A 17,538-nucleotide genomic window follows, 5' to 3' on the forward strand; every position below is an offset into this window, starting at 1 on the left:
CTATGTATTATTATTAGCGTGTGGTGTAACGGCGTCCGTGGACCATTGGTATAAGCGTTGGGCTCACGATCCAGAGGTCCCGGGTTCAAATCCCGGTGGGGACACATCACAAAAATCACTTTGTGATCCCTAGTTTGGATAGAATATTACAGGCTGATCACCTGATTGTCCGAAAGTAAGATGACCTGTGGTTCGGAAGGCACGTTAAGCCGTTGGTCCCGGTTGCTAATTACTGGTGTAAGTTAGTAGTTGTTACACGAGGCATGTTGGTTTGGCGGTTCAATTGTAGCCCTGTCACTAAGGTTGATGGGGTTGGTGATCCACCTCACAACCCACACGACAGAAGAAGTGTGTGGGACTTAAGCATAGCTGGCGAGGAATGGGTGCACTAGAGACCTCTGCTAACCCGTTCGGGGATATAGGCGTGTTGTTTTGTGGACAGTGCTATTATGCAGCACTGGACCCGCGTCCAACTTGCCAAAGACACTAAATTATATAATTATTTAATTGATTAATTAATTGTATTTTTTTACTAACATAGATATAAGACTTTTGTTACTAACAATTGCTATGGGAAAACACCCGAAACAAATGTTTTTTTTTTTTTTTATGAGACATTAAAGTTCTTTGTATTCAGTATCATGGTTTATAATGATGTTAACAAATATGTTAAATATATTAACACAGACCTAATGATGTTATCGAGTTTACATTTTTTTTCTTACAATGACAATACTGCATTGTAGCCTATTTATTTAGCATGTGTAAATAATATTGTGTGGTTAGGTTTACAAAGAGCTGTTATAGACCAGAGAGTTTTTTTTTGTTTTGGTTTTCCCCGAAGGGCAAGGCAAAAGGAACTATGCCCATACAGCCATGTCTTATGTATTTGATTTCTTGATGATTAATGAAATGATGAAAGGTGATGACGATGAATGATGAAACCCAAGCACCCACCCTCGGAGCAGACTCCTACTCCGAACTCCAAACGAATTAATTCAAAAGTCCGGATAAACTTTCGAGTTACAAAGCGGCTTGTTGGGAAGCGAAAATAGACAGGTACACTTTATTTATTGAATATTCCGATATAATAACAGTGTCGTGAATGTTTTCCGACTAACTTAATGCGATCATTAACCACAAAACACAACTTAGTATTAATTATTTAGATTATTCAATGAAGAAAGCAACTGCGTTCCCGTTCCCGTCAAAAAGCCCAGAGCACAGATAAAAAGTGTGTTAAAAGGCGCAAATTTACCATAGATTAATATAACAATATTTAAAAAATAATGGAGAATTTGAGTGAGGATTCATATCCATTTTGAGTTGTCTCGTGGCCGTCCTCTGCCCGACCTGACAGGGAGACGGGCGTCACTTCATGTAGTATACTTGTTGTAAGAATACTGCTCAGCCATCGTATAAATAATACAAGGTTCACCTTGCAAATGAAATTGAAATGTGAAATTAATTGCCATCTGATATATTCAGGCGCCAACATATTTATTTCTGTTAATTTCTCGCTCGAATGAAACACATTGGTGCTGATTCCTGTACGGTCACGAGCATTAATATGCATAAATTAATATGCACATAGTAATGGGATCTTACCGAACCCGTTACTATGTGCTTTAATTATGATAATAACCGCGTAAACTTAAAACAACATTAATATGCAATTCATAACTCGAAAGTTTATCCGGACTTTTGAGTTAATTCGTTTGGGGTTCGGAGTAGGAGTCTGCTCCGAGGGTGGAGGCTTAGGTTTCATCATTCATCGTCATCACCTTTCATCATTTCATTCATCATCAATAAAAAAAAAATCGTAAGACATGGCTATATGGTCATAGTTCCCTTCGTGGAAAACCAAAACAAAAAAAATATGTGCTCTCTCTCCCGGTAAATGTCACAATAATTAATTATTATTAACGGCCTCCGTGGTCCAGTGGTTGTGCGTTGGGCTCACGATCCGGAGGTCCTGGGTTCGATTCCCGGTGGGTATATATCACAAAAATTACTTTGTGGTCCCTAGTTTGGTTAGGACATTACAGGCTGATCACCTGATTGTCCGAAAGTAAGACGATCCGTGCTTCGGAAGGCACGTTAAGCCTTTTGTCCACGTTACTACTTACTGATGTAAGTACGTAGTTGTTACATGAGTCATGTCAGGGGCCTTTGGCGGCTCAATGGTAACCCTGACACCAGGGTTGATGAGGTTGGTAATTCACCTCACAACCCACACGATAGAAGAAGATTATTATTGTTGTATTCCATATTGAGGAGCTCGTTGGCGCAGCGGTTAGCGCGCTCGATCTGCGATTGTTGAAGTTAAGCAACTTTCGCAAAGGCCGGTCATAGGATGGGTGACCACAAAAAAAAGTTTTCATCTCGAGCTCCTTCGTGCTTCGGAAGGCACGTTAAGCCGTTGGTCCCGGCTGCATTAGCAGTCGTTAATAACCACCAATCCGCACTGGGCCCGCGTGGTGGTTTAAGGCCCGATCTCCCTATCCATCCATAGGGAAGGCCCGTGCCCCAGCAGTGGGGACGTTAATGGGCTGGTGATGATGATGATTCCATATAAAAACAAAAGCAATCTCAAGAGTAATATTTAATAGTTTTATTCCCTAGGGTATTAATTTTAAAAGCAAAAATATTTGTTATCTTTCGAGCTTTTTCGTTTTAGATTATACACGTAATTTAAAATTCGTGATAGCATTGATCGGAGCATGCGTGACTTAAATCCTAGTGTCACGGGTTCGAGTCTCGGCTCAGGCTCTGAACCACTGAATTTTGGTCAATAGCAATAGGCTCGCTTCCTATTACATGGGACTTAAATATAGCTGGCGAGGAGTGGGTGCACTTTACACCTCTACCTACCCCTTCAGAGATACAGGCGTGATGCTTTGTAGATTATAATTTGGCCTGAGGTAGACCAGAGATTTGAGTCCAGTTTTTGACGTACAAATAACCGATTCCAACCGGGTTCAAACCGATATTCTGGATGTGTGCCAAATTTTAACTGCACTGAACGAATTACTAAAGAAATGTCACTTTACTTTATGAGCTATTTGATTTTAGTGCGTCTGCTTTCGACCAGTATTTATGACGGCAAAAGTATCTTTCGACCTTCGGGAATTTAGTACAAAACAACATTTGATTTTTGTATATTTACAAACATACAAAATACGAAGGGAATGAAATTATTGAATAATGTGGATGAAGCAAGAGAACTGTGTAAGGATCGAAGCAAATGGAATACTGTCTGTTGTCCAGAGGCTAGAGCGTTGGCTGAAGATCTGAAGGTTCAGGTTGGATTCCTGAATTGGACATAGTCGAAAGCACGTTCTGGTTAGGTAGTCAGAGGTAAGGCCATCGCATGAAAACACTTGATCAATATTGACATGTGTGAAAGTGAAAAAAAAAGGTCTAAACGCAATATTTTCGAAAATATATTGTCAATAACAACACTGCTGACAACTATTGATCTGTTGCCAATTTTTATCTATTATATTTGTTGGCCTGTGCTATTTTATAAAGTACTCACCACGTAATTTAAATGACATAGTATATCAAAGTTCAAGGCTGTATATTCTGATATGGAAGAATGTTTCATCATTAAAAACACGTGTAACAGTCATGACATCTTGTAGACTTAAGCCTCGTGTCCACTAGGTGATATTTCTCGGGCGACATGTGTCAAACATGTGCCCCCATGTGTCAAGCATGTCATCATCATCCTCATCCAAGCCGTGTCCGGCGACGGCGACTCCTAAATGTCTATCCCAGGTCGATGTTATGATAGGCATGTAACCCCCTTGTGTCAACATTGTGTCCTCCATGTGTCAAACATTAGTCCCCCATGTGTCTAGCCTATATTCCTCATATGTCAAACATTATGTCCCCATGTGTCAAGCATATTTCCCCCATGTGTCAACATGTGTCCCCAATTTGTCAAACATGTGTGTCCCCATGTGCCCCAAGAATCAAACCCAAGACCTCTGGATCCTAAGCCGAAAGCTCAACCACTGGACCAACCAATAGGTGATAGAATAATTAATAAGTTCTTAGTATTATGCTTCTTATTTATTCACAATCCAGGTTGATCAAAACATTGAGTGAGTCATCTTCTATCACGTAAATTGGCAGTTTGCCGAAATTTTGCGAATTTTTCTTTGTCTGTACGTTATTTTTTGTTTTTGTTTTCTTGACTTCTGTGACTAATACCGAATCTCCTGATCTTGTTTTTATTTACTTATTCAGCTTTCGAGTTCAAAGGTAAACGTGCCAATAGTCACTAAAGTCTCATCCCCGCTATATTAACTAAGACTAGTATTAACGGCCTCCGTGGTCCAGTGGTTGAGCGTTACGCTCCCGATCCGGAGGTCCCGGGTTCGAATCCCGGTGGGGACATATCACAAAAATCACTTTGTGGTCCCTATTTGGTTAGGAAATTAGACAATTACAGGCACGTTAAGCCGTTGGTCCCGGTTACTACTTAATGATGTAAGTAAGTCGTCGTCATATGAGCTATGTCAGGGGTCTTTGGTGACTCAATAATAAGTAATAACCCTGACACCAGGGTTGATGAGGTTGGTAATTTACCCCACAACCCACAAGATAGAAAAAGTACTAACTAAATTATGGTCATGTCTCGTATGGTCGTGAGACCCACTTCATTTACCATTACGTCAGGGTTATTGAGCCTTTTAAGCATTTTCTGGTTCTGTACAGAGACGGCTTCCTAACCCCTAAACCGTTTTTGCGTCTTTCCATTTGTCTGCCAGAGGGATCTCAAAGTTCAACCATCATTTTTTCATCATCACTTTCTGATTTTTTATGGCCTGATGTAATATCCGATATAATAATGACTGTATATTCTGTGTTTTCAACTAGGTATTCAATATGGTTCAAAAAATACAGCCTTTTAAAGATTGATCTTTGAGACCCTAGAAAATTAGAAGTTAAAAAGCTCCGTTGCTATTTATTCGAATCCACCAATTCGTATAAACACAATAGTTGTCGTTTTAAGAACGCCATCTGTGATAAAGTGTCCAAACTATTGCGAGGTTTTCACAAAGAGTAACATGTCAAACGACACGTGTTAGTATTGCCTGAAACCATTAGATGGCGTTGCAACTTATTAATTAAGGGTAGTATGAGATAATGTTGATAGTTAGCCAGGACGGTAGAGGTAAGCGGATATTATACCTACTACCCTATCCTCTCAGTCCGACGCGTCAAGGTCACTCAAGGTCACGGGCTCGCGTATGTTTTTTTTTTACCTGACACCTCTCCTTCCTTGTGGTTTTCCTTATGGTATTAACTACTTGGCCGGACAAATGGGGAGCGCTGAGGGCTGTCACCCGACAACAGGCCTGAAGGTGTGCCGTTGTGCACGAACCTCTGCTCAGGGTGTCGTCTGAGCCGATTTTATTTGAAAGAATTAATTCACCCTAGTTGGTTGATAGCGATAAGCGCTGAATGAGGGAAATCGTCGACCACACCGGGGCGGCGGGATCCGTATCGGGATCCCGTGCGTGCAAGGGGTTCTATCAGCAAGAACTAAACTAACTGAAATTCAACAGAGTCTAGCTAGCAAGATAACAATAATTCCTATAGCTTCTAGACAATTACAATTATCTATCACTACCGTGGTTAGTGACAAAGTTTTCCTGTGTTATTGATATGAACGAGTCAATAGGCTATATTTTGCATACGTCAAATGAGATATGTTTTATGAAACGTCAAAACGAAAATTTTCTAATGAATGTGTCTAAAAATACTATCCCACAGTGACGTCATAAATAAAAGCAATCGACCATCGTACTAATTGTGATTTTATTCGAAAATAAGTATAAAGAAAATATGATATACTTACTTTAACACTTTCAAGGACAGAACGTCTAATGACGTTCCGATTCTAAGGTGTCATATTATCTATTATGAACCGTCAATGACCCATGGTCTCCGCCCGTGAAAGAGTTAAGATTAGCAATCCAACTCACATTCCCGAGAAATATATATGTGACTTAACCTATATTAGGCTGGTTTTCCCTTCGCGGGTTGGAAGGTCAGACAGTAGCGTCTCTAAAAAACCGGTCCCGTCAAATCTTCAAGTCAGGTAAGGTCCTGTGAAAACAGAATAACCATAGCGTTATTATGATGCAGTAAACCTTTGCCCGGGGATACGAGTGAAGACCTCAACGGTTGCAGAGGTGGAGATGGGAGCCAGCGGTCTCTGCAAGATGGAAGGGGCAAGTCGTAGGGACTGTAACCTGGAACCTGACAGAGGGTAGCAGTAACTGTCAGTACTATTCAGAGACGGAGGACAAGATTCCAAGTACGGCTTTTAAATATTCTATTCTGAGCGTCATCCCACTCGCGTCACGTCAGACAGAGTACTGCGGGGCGGAAGGCAAGAGGGAAACCACTGCCCTATTTTTCCCTAAAAAAGTAGCATGGAGAACGTTGCACTGATATAAAAGAAGCTTACGAGTACAGCGTCGCGTCGCTTAATAGTGACGTCATGAAGTCACTTCAGGACCCCGATAGCGTGGTCATTTTTCCTCTCCAGTGTTTATCGTTATCGGCTCACTGGGGTCTTACAAATATAGACGTTATAGCCGAGTTTCTCGCCGAACTTGGCACGCTCAGATCTTAGGGGATTTGTCTTAAATTGTGGTAAGTATCTCTTGAAAACCCTCAGCGCTCTCCATTTGTCTGGTCAAATAGTTAATGCCATTTGAGGCTACATGTAAAAAAAACAATATTTCACAATATTGTACAATGTTTACTAACATTACATGCGGAATTGATCAAAAATATCATAATATATATCACTTATAATACTTTAGTAAAACAAAACTTGTCTGTTCTTATACTGTGATAATGATATTTGCAAGTAGATCATATTTTATTAATGTTATCTATACTTACTGCATATCCATAATTATTATTTAATGAAGTCAGAAATCTGACTGAGCATTATAAGAAAAGTTCACGTTAGGAAATGTTGTCTGTGATATTTTAAATCCAAAGTGCTTTTATTTTTAAAATAATAGTTATTAATTAATTAAATTCGCTTTATTATAAATATAAAATAAACATTAGAAAAAATACAATACAAAAAGACTATCACTGACTTCAAATGTGGTTTTTTTAATATAATTAAGGTAATAATAGTGTTATTTTAAATAATCATGGCATTAGTAATTGAAGAAGCAAGAGTCAAAAAATCTTATAACTTTGATGAAGCGATCGACTTAACAGGTGAGCTCGCATATTTTATTTTTTAATACATACTTACATAACTCACGCCCGCAATCCCTAACGGGGTGGGTAGAGCTACAAGTAGTCAAAGACAACTTGCAGCCACTGTTGATACGAAATCCTAAGATGGATATGATGAACCTTATGAAGGTAAGAAGGTATGCCTATCCTATCGCGCATAACAACTGTCCATCATGATAGATGATACAATACATCTGTCTGATTTCACGACATGATCTTTTTTTTTGACATGACTTATTGTAGATTTGCCGCAGATGGCATTAACTACTTGGCCGGACAAATGGGGAGCGCTGAAGGCTCTCACCTGGTACAACGTTTAAGACGACAGGCCTGAGGGTGCTCAGTTGGGCGCGAACCTCGACTCAGGGCGTCGTCTGAGAGGAAAAATATTTGAAAGAATTAATCGACCCTAGTGGGTATATCAATAAGTGTCGGTATCGGGGTCCTGACATGCCCGTGAAGACAAGCAGCTGAACGTGTTCTTTGTTTTGAAGGTCTTCCTTCTTATAACTTTCCTACTTATAATATATCTCTACCTGCAGGTACAGGATGGTACAACACGGGTCTGCTAGCAGCCACCAGCATCTCAATCCTGGCGATGTGCATTGACATTTTCTCCCTGTCAATAGTGGTGCCACTCTGCTCTTGCGACCTCCAGCTCGACCTCATGCAGAAGAGCATCCTGGTTTCTATGCCTTTCTTGGGTAAGTTGATAGGGCCACTTGTTAAACAGCTGGCGACGAGTGGGAGCATTGTATATACTATACACCTCTGCCTACCCTTCCGGGGATGCAGGCGTGATGTTATGTTGTTGACAATTTCATCCCACTGCTGGGCCAAGGCCTCAGCTAGGCCCTTCCACTCTTCTCGATTTTGCGCGGGCAATCGAGCTGATAAGCATTGAGATCCTCATTATCATCTTTAACGGGGTCTACCTCTATGTATGTACCCGTGATGAGTCTATGTAATAACATGGTTAGGAAACCCACATTCCCGAGAAATGCATTTTCGGAGGTATGTGATCTAACCTGAATTGGGCTGGTTTTCCCTTCACAGGCTGGAAGGTCAGACAGGCCATTTAGGATCGTTTATGTAAAAACCGGACCTATCAAATCTTCAGGTTAGGTAAGCGGACCCTGTGAAAAACGGGATAATGCTAGGGAAATGATAATGTATTCAATAGCGCCATGTTTCTGCTTGGAAAAATCTGGAGAGATCGCAATATCTCCGCGGAAATGGAATCCAAACTGGTACAGACTCCAGTCTTCTCGATGTAGACCGCAAACGGATTGATGCCTTGGAGATGGGGTGACTGTGACTGTGTGAGTGTGTAAATATAATCCCAACAAAAACATTTTCATGTAAAATGTTGCCAAGACGAGATTTGATCGATCACAATGTCAAAAAGTCATCAGATCTCATGTAGCGCTAAGTTTCTCTAACTCTACACGTCCTAATTATACAAACTATAAGTTCACAAACTCTACACGTTAGGAAAAATATGGGGCTTGTCCGTTTCGTTACTATAAGAAGCACGTTATACCAGAATGGCAATGAACAGTCAATAAATTTGTTACCTATGGTGGCGATAGCTAAATAGTTTTTTCACCTTAAGTTCATGTGATGGTTACAATAGACCTTAATTATCTTATATTAATTTGCATCTGATGTATATGATTGGTTATTTGCAAATAAATGAATTGGATAGGATTGGTGCTGCTGTAGAAAAATGCTCCGTAGCCCTTGGACGGAATTTCAGACTAACTCCATATTGCGAGAACTCAAAATCTCCTCACGACTGTCATCCGACTTCTCTCTACTCATTATTATCGTCTATTTCGGGGTCTACTTCAACGTGCATACCCGTCTGAAAGAACTCACTAAAATAAGACCCGTGCCTTGCGTTTCTAAAATTCACTGTTTCTTATTACCCAATTCTGACTTCAAAATCACCCTGCTTCCAGGTCCAGTGTTCACAGCGTACTGCTGGGGCTACGTGTCTGACACGCAGGGCCGCAGGTTGAGCCTCCTGCTGGGCATGTCAGTCAGCTTCCTCATGTCGACCCTCAGCGCCTTCTCCCCCAACTGGATTGTCATGGCCATTTGTAAATTTCTCGGCACTTGCTTGTGAGTTTTTGGGTTTTTATTTTCTTAGACTAGCTCCGATAATGTGCAAAAGTCCAATCAACTTCTTGCAAAGTAATAAATTAACAAGTTGTACTTAAGACCTCCTGGTTACATGTCGTTTCTGTGATAGACCAAAAACACCTACAAAAACATAAAACGACAACTAATGGTTCATTTCACCTCTGTCTACAAATAATTCAGTGACTGCACTTTGGCTCTTTGATTATACCAGCTGTATACATTATTCATCTAAGGATTGTATTTAATATGAATCCTCGCCCCGTCATAATCTTTGTCAAGGTTTCAAGGTAGAAGACAAGGCTTTTCTTTAAAATTCTATGAGTGTCCATTAGTCCCGCTAAGTAGCGAAATACGATTATTAACAACAATATTAACTCAACTCTCTTAGGCATATCTATTTTTGGACGGGACTAATTATAAATTTGCCACAAATGGCATTACGTTCTTGACAGAAAACTTCGTTACACCAGCCGTATCGAAGCACAAACTTTTCCTCGTTTATCATTCGGCAAATTAATTTCCTTTATAGTCTGACCCTAGCGAGCGAAACCTGTACGGTTAAAAAGAACACAACGAAGCAATTCATCTAAAAAGCAATTTTGCTATTTGACATTGCGCATATAAAAATAAGTGCTCTATATAGACAAATGTCAAAAAGCAATCTTGATTTTTATATAAACGGAACAGACTAAAGAAAAGGTTAACGTCGTGTCTTATAGGGAAGTAAAGGAATTGGCCTTTGATAGACTGGAATGGAAAATGCTACACCGACAAGAGCGTGGCTCTTAAATTGATGATGATGATGATATGAATGGCGTTGGCCTTTTATACCCTAACCATAGAATAAGGAATAATAATACGTATAGAACTGCAATCCGTTCCCCACGAGCGGTTGAGCTAGGTTTGCCTACCCCCGCTCCCCCCTCGGTCTTACTTTAGTCTTCAATTCTATGGGCGTCAGACTTCACACGCGCATCTGTGCAATAACCTCAATGTGTAGTGTCTGTGTAAAACGAGAGATGTTTTGTATGAAGTGTCCCGGTTCTTAACCTTTTCTTCAATCTGTTCCATGTAAGCTCTTCTTGGTCGTCCACGTCGCACGTCGTGTCTTATAGGGAAGTCAAGGAATTGGCCTTTGATAGACTGGAACGGAAAATGCTACACCGACAAGAGCGTGGCTCTTAAATTGATGATGATGATGTCCCGGTTCTTCTTCTTCCAGCTGCAGCAGCGCACAGTCAGTAACATTTGCTCTACTCGGCGAGTCGTGTCCAGAACGGATCAAGGGCAAGTACATGCTGGTCATGTCTAGTATTGTCCACCAGGGCATGGCGATATATCATGGTGAGGCTCTTCTTATATGTATTTAACAAACTATTAAAAGCTGAGAGGAGTTAAAAAGGTCACAATGAAGAACCTTTCTGCTTTCGTAATCCTATTATCTTTCATCCGCTCTATGTGTCCAATCAACTTCTTCTTCAATCGTGTGAGTTGTGAGGTTAATTACTAGCCTTATGAACCCTGGTGTCAGGGTAACTATTGAGCCGCCAAAGGCTCCTGACATGGCCAAACCAACCAACCAACTTAACATTCCCTTCTCAATCTTAGTCACTATATCGTCTTTTACACCATCTTACTCTCTCTTATTACACTGTTTCTCACTCTGTTACTCAATTTAATACCACAGATACGACGCAACGAACTTGATATAATCTTTCATTTTCGTCCAGTTCAATAGAAGCAATTCATCTAAAAAGCAATTTAAAAATAAAAGTACCTAAGTGCGGGATATCAAACATCTCGTCTTATGAATCGTATGGGTTGTGAGGTGGAGTACCAAAGGCCCCTGACATGGCTCATGTAACGACTACTTACTTACATCAGTAAGTAGTAACAGACAACTGTCAACAAGCCTCATTGTCAAAGATCTAAAATAATTTTTGATCATCCACTTTGCGCCGATTCAAATACCGTGAAAAATTAGAGTTATAACATAATGGTTTCTTGGTCAACGTCTGTTCAGAATAGCACAGTAAGAAGACGTTACCTTCGTTACGCCATTCAAGAAGTTTAATTTGTAAACGTTGAATAAATGATTCTGATTTCTGTTACCCTGTTCTTTTCCCAGTTCTCGCCTACCTAATTGCCCACAATTTGGATTTCTCATACGATCTTGGCCTGATAAAGTTCGTTCCTTGGAGGCTACTGATTCTGGTCCTAGCTCTGCCTCTGGGTCTAAGTGCTATGGCTCTAATGTTCTTCTACGAGAGTCCCAAGTTTCTACTCAATGCTGGACGTGAGGATGAGGCTTTGGAGGTTCTGAGACGAATATACAGGAGGAATTGCAAGAAAACGGAGTATCCGGTAAGAATATTATATTTTTATGCATATTGCTTTGTATAATTTAGAATTTCGCGATTTCTTGAATAAAATTCATAAATTTAAGCTGCTTAGTAACAGAAAATAAATTGTTGTCAACTGTTTTTGACCAGTTTTTTTATTTAAACAATAACAAAATTATCATTTTTTATTTTATATCTTGGTATCGTTCGATGAATATCTACTGACACTTAAAAAAATCGTGGAAGTTCAGTTGTGGAGTGTGGCAATGTGAATTATGTAGAAAATCTACAAAATGAATGCACTATACAATTTTTTTCAAACTCCTCAGGTAGAAAAACTGGAAAAACTAAATGAGAAAGGGAACTTTCAAACTGAGAAGGTGTCTCGCTTGCAGTCTTTACGCGATCAAACAGTACCATTGTTCAAACCACCGCTGCTGTTCAATACTATACTCTTGTATTGTTTGCTTGTGGTTGCTTATGGCGTGTAAGTAGATAAACATTTTTGTATAAGTAGTTATTATGTGGCCTTTGCCCAGCAGTGGGACACTTTAGGCTAGATAAGATAAGTTATTATTATGCAGTAGTAGTTATAATGAATGGCGACCACGTGTCGGACGACGCTCAGTGGGTAGGCCCGCTAGGTACAAGGTGGACCGACGATCTGGTGAAGGTCGCGGGAAGCCGCTGGATGCGGGCAGCGCAGGACCGATCGTCGTGGAAATCCTTTGAGGAGGCCTATGCCTAGCAGTGGGCGTCGTACGGCTGTTGATGATGATGATGAGTTATTATGTATTATTAGATCTTGCCCGCGGCTTCGCTCGTGTTAAATTCGGGGTAGCACGTGTCCCTTTTCCTAAAGTACCAATTTTTAGCTTATTTTTTATTTTTTCAAACTGCGAAGTCTCATGTAAAAGTTCATACCCTCTCTGAAATGGACGGGGGCAGATTTCCAAAAAAGAAACGATTTTATTGTTAGTCACAAATAGTCCGCATACCAATTTTTAGCGTTCTACCTTGAAAATTGCGGAATGCCTTAAACAAAGTTGAGGTAAGAAAGAGACAAAAAGTAGCTTTTGTCATCCCTTCAACTGTGGTATGATAACGTTGATTATTTCCTGTTTAGAACATACTTACATTTATACATAAAGTCAAGCCAGGAGCAGGACAAAGCAAAAAAAAATCAGAAGACAACTTGCAATCGATTTTGATAGAAACTCCTGGGTATTAAAAAGGCTACATTAAAGCTATTCATCTAAGAAAGCAATATTGCTATTTGACATTGCACACTTACTTTTATATCCGTAAATGTCGAATTGCAACATTGCTTTTTAGAGGAATTCTCATACTCATATACAAACAATAAATTTATGCATTATAATCTCATATTTCATACTTCAATGCCAAACATATTTGGGGAAGTATGCGTGTTTCTGACACAGGTACCCACTTCGTTGCTTGACGGAAAACTCCAGTAAACTCTTGTAAAAAAATACTTATTACAGGAGCGGAAGTTTATACATCTGGCTGCCGTTCATAGCTACAGCCTACACGTCCGACTCAGGCGACTACAGCCAGGGCCTCTGCAGCGTCATCTCACAGAACAACACCATTAGTAGCAGTTCTGTGAGTATTTGATTGCAAAATTCAAGGTTCAAAACTTGCAGTCGAGGCGCTATTCCCTTTTTCACAGGGCCTGCTTACCTAACCTGAAGATTTGACAGGTACACGTTTCTAAAGAAGCGACTACTTGTCTGACCTTCCAATACGCGACGGAAAAACCAGCCAATTACAGATTATGTCACACCTCGCAAAACGCATTTCTCGGAATGAAGAAATGTATGTCCTCACGAAGTTTTTCTTCACTGCTGAGCATATGATAATCACTTATGTTCCAATTTCTAAAAACACTGGTTTAGGCTCGTGCTGGGATTCAAACCTGCAACCTTACAGTGGCAGTCAAGCGTCCAAATCGAGTCTCAAATTGAGTCTGATACGGAAAACATCAAGGACAAATGATTTCCATATAACAATCAGCTGATTATCCGAAACCATAATTCCTCATTTCAGTAGGCATGTCGATCCAGGCAGTATAGTATAACCGAACTTGTCATTGAGCAACTGATCCGCCAAATGACGGATCCGAAGTTGTCGTAGAACTATTTGTATGATCGCTTACATACTACATCCATATCCTTTATCTGTAACAAATTTTCTACTAATCGTCGGGGATCGCATAACAGTTAGATGTAGTGCAATAATGCCCTTAGGTACATTACCGGATTCTCAACATGCTCCTGCGAAAGTTTCTATTTGTAGCATCAATTTGGAATATAACATAACATAAACAGCCTATATACGTCCCACTGCTGGGCACAGGCCTCCCCTCAATCAACCGGAGGGGGTATGGAGCATACTCCACCACGCTGTTCCACTGCGGGTTGGTGGAGGTGTTTTCACGGCCAATAGCCGGGAGCAACGGCTTAACGTGCCCTCCGAAGCACGGAATCATCTTACTTTTTCAGACAATCAGTTGATTCAACCCTGAAAAGTCCTTACCAAACAAAAGGACAGTCTCACAAAGTGACTTCGACAATGTTCCCATCGGGAATCGAACCCGGACCCCCAGATCGTGAGCCTAACGCTCTAATCACTAGATCACGGAAGCTGTGCTGTGTGGAATTTGGAACATCAAGTATTAATGTTTCAATTTTCTAATTCTTCAGGTGGAAGACAACTGCCAAGCAGTGAATCTGACGATTGTGATAGCGATCCTGATCTCCGCAAACTTCTACACCTTCCTCAACTTCCTGATGTCGAAGGTCGCATCGAGGAAGCGGCTGCTAATGCTTGGCATCCTATCATTCGCCTCTGTCTCCTGTTTCCTGATCACCGTTATCCCTAACAGGGCCTCTGGCATTGCCTATCTAGGGGTGCTGTCTACTAGTATCTGTATGGGGCCTACGTTCGCGTACTTTGTGGAGCTTTTTCCAACTTCTTATCGGTAAGTGTGCCTATTAAACGATTTAGACTGAACACTAATCTTCTTCCTTACCATTTCCTTACAGTTATTCCGATTTCAAAGGGTACGTTTCTTAAACCTGAAGCATCATGTCTTTATCTCCGAAATGGAAGACAGAATTCCCGAAATGGAAGATTCACCCAGTCCTCACCAGCAAAATTTGACATGTCTGGTTTTTACAGAAGTGACTGCCTGTCTGATCTTCCGGAGGGAAAACCAATGAAACAATTCAATTCAATTATAGCTTTAAGTTAGGTCAGTTCCTTCCGAAAACATCTATTGGGAGATTTACTCTGCTAAATTTTGGTTGGTGGTAAATTATCTCTTCTGTTTCGAAAATTTTGAGTAGTTTGCACCTGCCCTCTTTGAACTTCTACATATTTTCCTCACCTTACTGTTGCCTGGAAGAAATCGCTTTAAACGATAAGGCCGCATTTACCATGTACTGGTTGGGTCACTTTTGTAACTATATCATTTTATGTTGGTGCAAAAAAGGACATTTGGATTTGAATTTAGACTCTTGCTATGCATGTTGTAAGTATGTTGCATGGTTCCAGGGGCATGGCAGCGTGTCTGGGCGTGATGGTGGCCCGTATCAGCAGCGTGGCTGGCATCAACCTGGTGGGACCGTTTATCACCAACCAGTGCACCTACACCTTCTACGCACTTACTGCTATTCTTATAAGTAAGTCATGAAAATGAGGTAGGTAGAGTCTCTCAAACATATTATCCTCTCAGTCAATTTTCTGTTCTCGGCACAGGGCATAGAATAATGAGTAACACTGGGTATACAGGGTGTTAGTGACATCGTAACGAAAACTTCGAGGGATGATTCAGACCATGTTGTGAATTGATAATTATCATGATGTGAAGTGGAATTAACTTAAAATAAATAACGAAAACACTAAAATTTTCATTAATTTTTCAACAGGAAATTTTACTTGATATTAACTCAGAATCATGGTCTGAATCATCCTCCTCAGTACATTACGCTGTCACTAACACGTACTTGATGGTACCTGTACATACTTGTATGGAGTGTAAGTGACACTGTAACGAACACTAAGGCGGATGATTCAGCTTAGTACCTATACTCAGAATCATGGTCTGAATCATCCCCCTCAGTATTCGTTACGATGTCACTAACACGGCCGGGGGCACCATTACGATTAGAGCGCGAAGTTCACCCCTCAGGGTCAAAATTGCTACTACTGCTATATGGCTAACCCTGCACTGATAGGGCGTCGATATGTACCCAGTTATAATAAAGAGAAAGAAAGAAAGAAACATTTATTACTTCCGGACACCACAGACACAGACAGATAGGTACATTACATTTAACACAGGACAGAAACCACACGGAAATCAATAAGTACACAGAAAAAAAAATCCAAAACAAGAAGAAAAACAAACCAAAATCATAAAAACAATAATAATAAAACTAAGTATTCTAAATGCAACGCACTGACGGCCTGATCATCTGCGGTGGAGTCCGGAATAAAAGGACCTCGCTCAGCAGAAGTCGCGGCGTGAGCCACGACGCTGGTATTCCGCGGGCCCTGCAAGAGCACATATATATGCCCTTAATGCTAAACTCTTACCTATATTTAATCAGTTACTTTTGTTTGCAGGTGGCGTGTTGATGTCACTCTTATTGCCTCCAGATAGACCTAAAGCAATACAATAAAATAACAAAATAAAAATTAATTGTTTTATTACTTGTTATGCGCACGCGGACAGTAATAGCAGACAATACGTAAGGTGCGGTTGATGGATGGGTAACTTGTATGGTAGCGATACCAAGAGTGACTGCAAGTTGACCAAATGATTACGATTCGACCATCCAGGAGTTTATAAAAATATTTTAAGAGCCTACAAAAAATAAATAGCAAAGTGTCTGCACGATGTGAATAGCAAACTACATTATAACTACAATACATTATATAGTAAATACATTATATAGCATATTATACAATTGTATAATATGCAATGGATGTAATATAATTTTCGCCTTCATAGAATTTAGTGCCTGCAGCTAGTTTGTTATTCACGTCGTACAGACACTTTGCTATTTATTTTTGTAGGATCTTTATAGGCAGTTGACATTATCAAGATGAACATGAATGTTTTTCTCATCTTCATTTCCATACTTTTGCGACGGCAAATTCCACTTGACGTTAACTAAGAATGATGAGCTGAATCATCACCCTCAGTGTTCGTTGCGGTGTCACTTACACCCTTTATAAATAATAATATTAATAAAAATATTTATTCAGAAAAATAGGTACAATTTTATTTTTTTTTACATCATAGGTAGGTTATCTTATCTTATCTAGCCTAAAGTGTCCCACTGCTGGGCAAAGGTAGGTTATATTTTTTGTTAATTCGATGTTTAGTTAACGTCTAGAAAACTATAAATAGAGATTACTTTCCAAGGTTTACAGCAACTACTTTCGATTACAATATAGGGCACTTGACTGGGTGTAAGTACCTACTGTAAAATGCTAATCTAGAAATAGAAGCCAGTCTAAAATGATTAAAAAATGAATTTCATTTTACTTTTCGACTTATTTTCGAATTTTAATTATGAATTAAGTAACAATGAGTACGAAGTTGACAGCTTTTATTGATGACGTCACAGGACAGTATTTCCATACAAACTCCAAAGAAAACTTTCATTTTGACGTTTCGTTTAAAGTATCTCATTAGACTAGAATGTCAAATAGTCTATTTATATTT

The 17,538-nt window shown here is 40.0% G+C and overlaps 1 protein-coding gene across 1 annotated transcript; it reads left to right on the forward strand.

Moving 5' to 3' along the window:
* Positions 1-7,155: 7,155 nt before the first annotated feature.
* LOC126370441 (uncharacterized) lies at positions 7,156-16,486 on the forward strand. The gene is made up of 10 exons (XM_050015278.1): positions 7,156-7,266; positions 7,830-7,991; positions 9,252-9,414; positions 10,658-10,779; positions 11,564-11,799; positions 12,107-12,264; positions 13,283-13,403; positions 14,504-14,781; positions 15,357-15,484; positions 16,431-16,486. The coding sequence occupies exons 1-10, from the start codon at positions 7,197-7,199 to the stop codon at positions 16,484-16,486; spliced, it is 1,494 nt and encodes a 497-aa protein (XP_049871235.1). The 5' UTR covers positions 7,156-7,196.
* The last annotated feature ends 1,052 nt before the right edge of the window (positions 16,487-17,538 follow it).

This window comes from Pectinophora gossypiella, chromosome 10 (genome assembly GCF_024362695.1).
Source record: "Pectinophora gossypiella chromosome 10, ilPecGoss1.1, whole genome shotgun sequence".
NCBI classification, from domain to species: domain Eukaryota; kingdom Metazoa; phylum Arthropoda; class Insecta; order Lepidoptera; family Gelechiidae; genus Pectinophora; species Pectinophora gossypiella.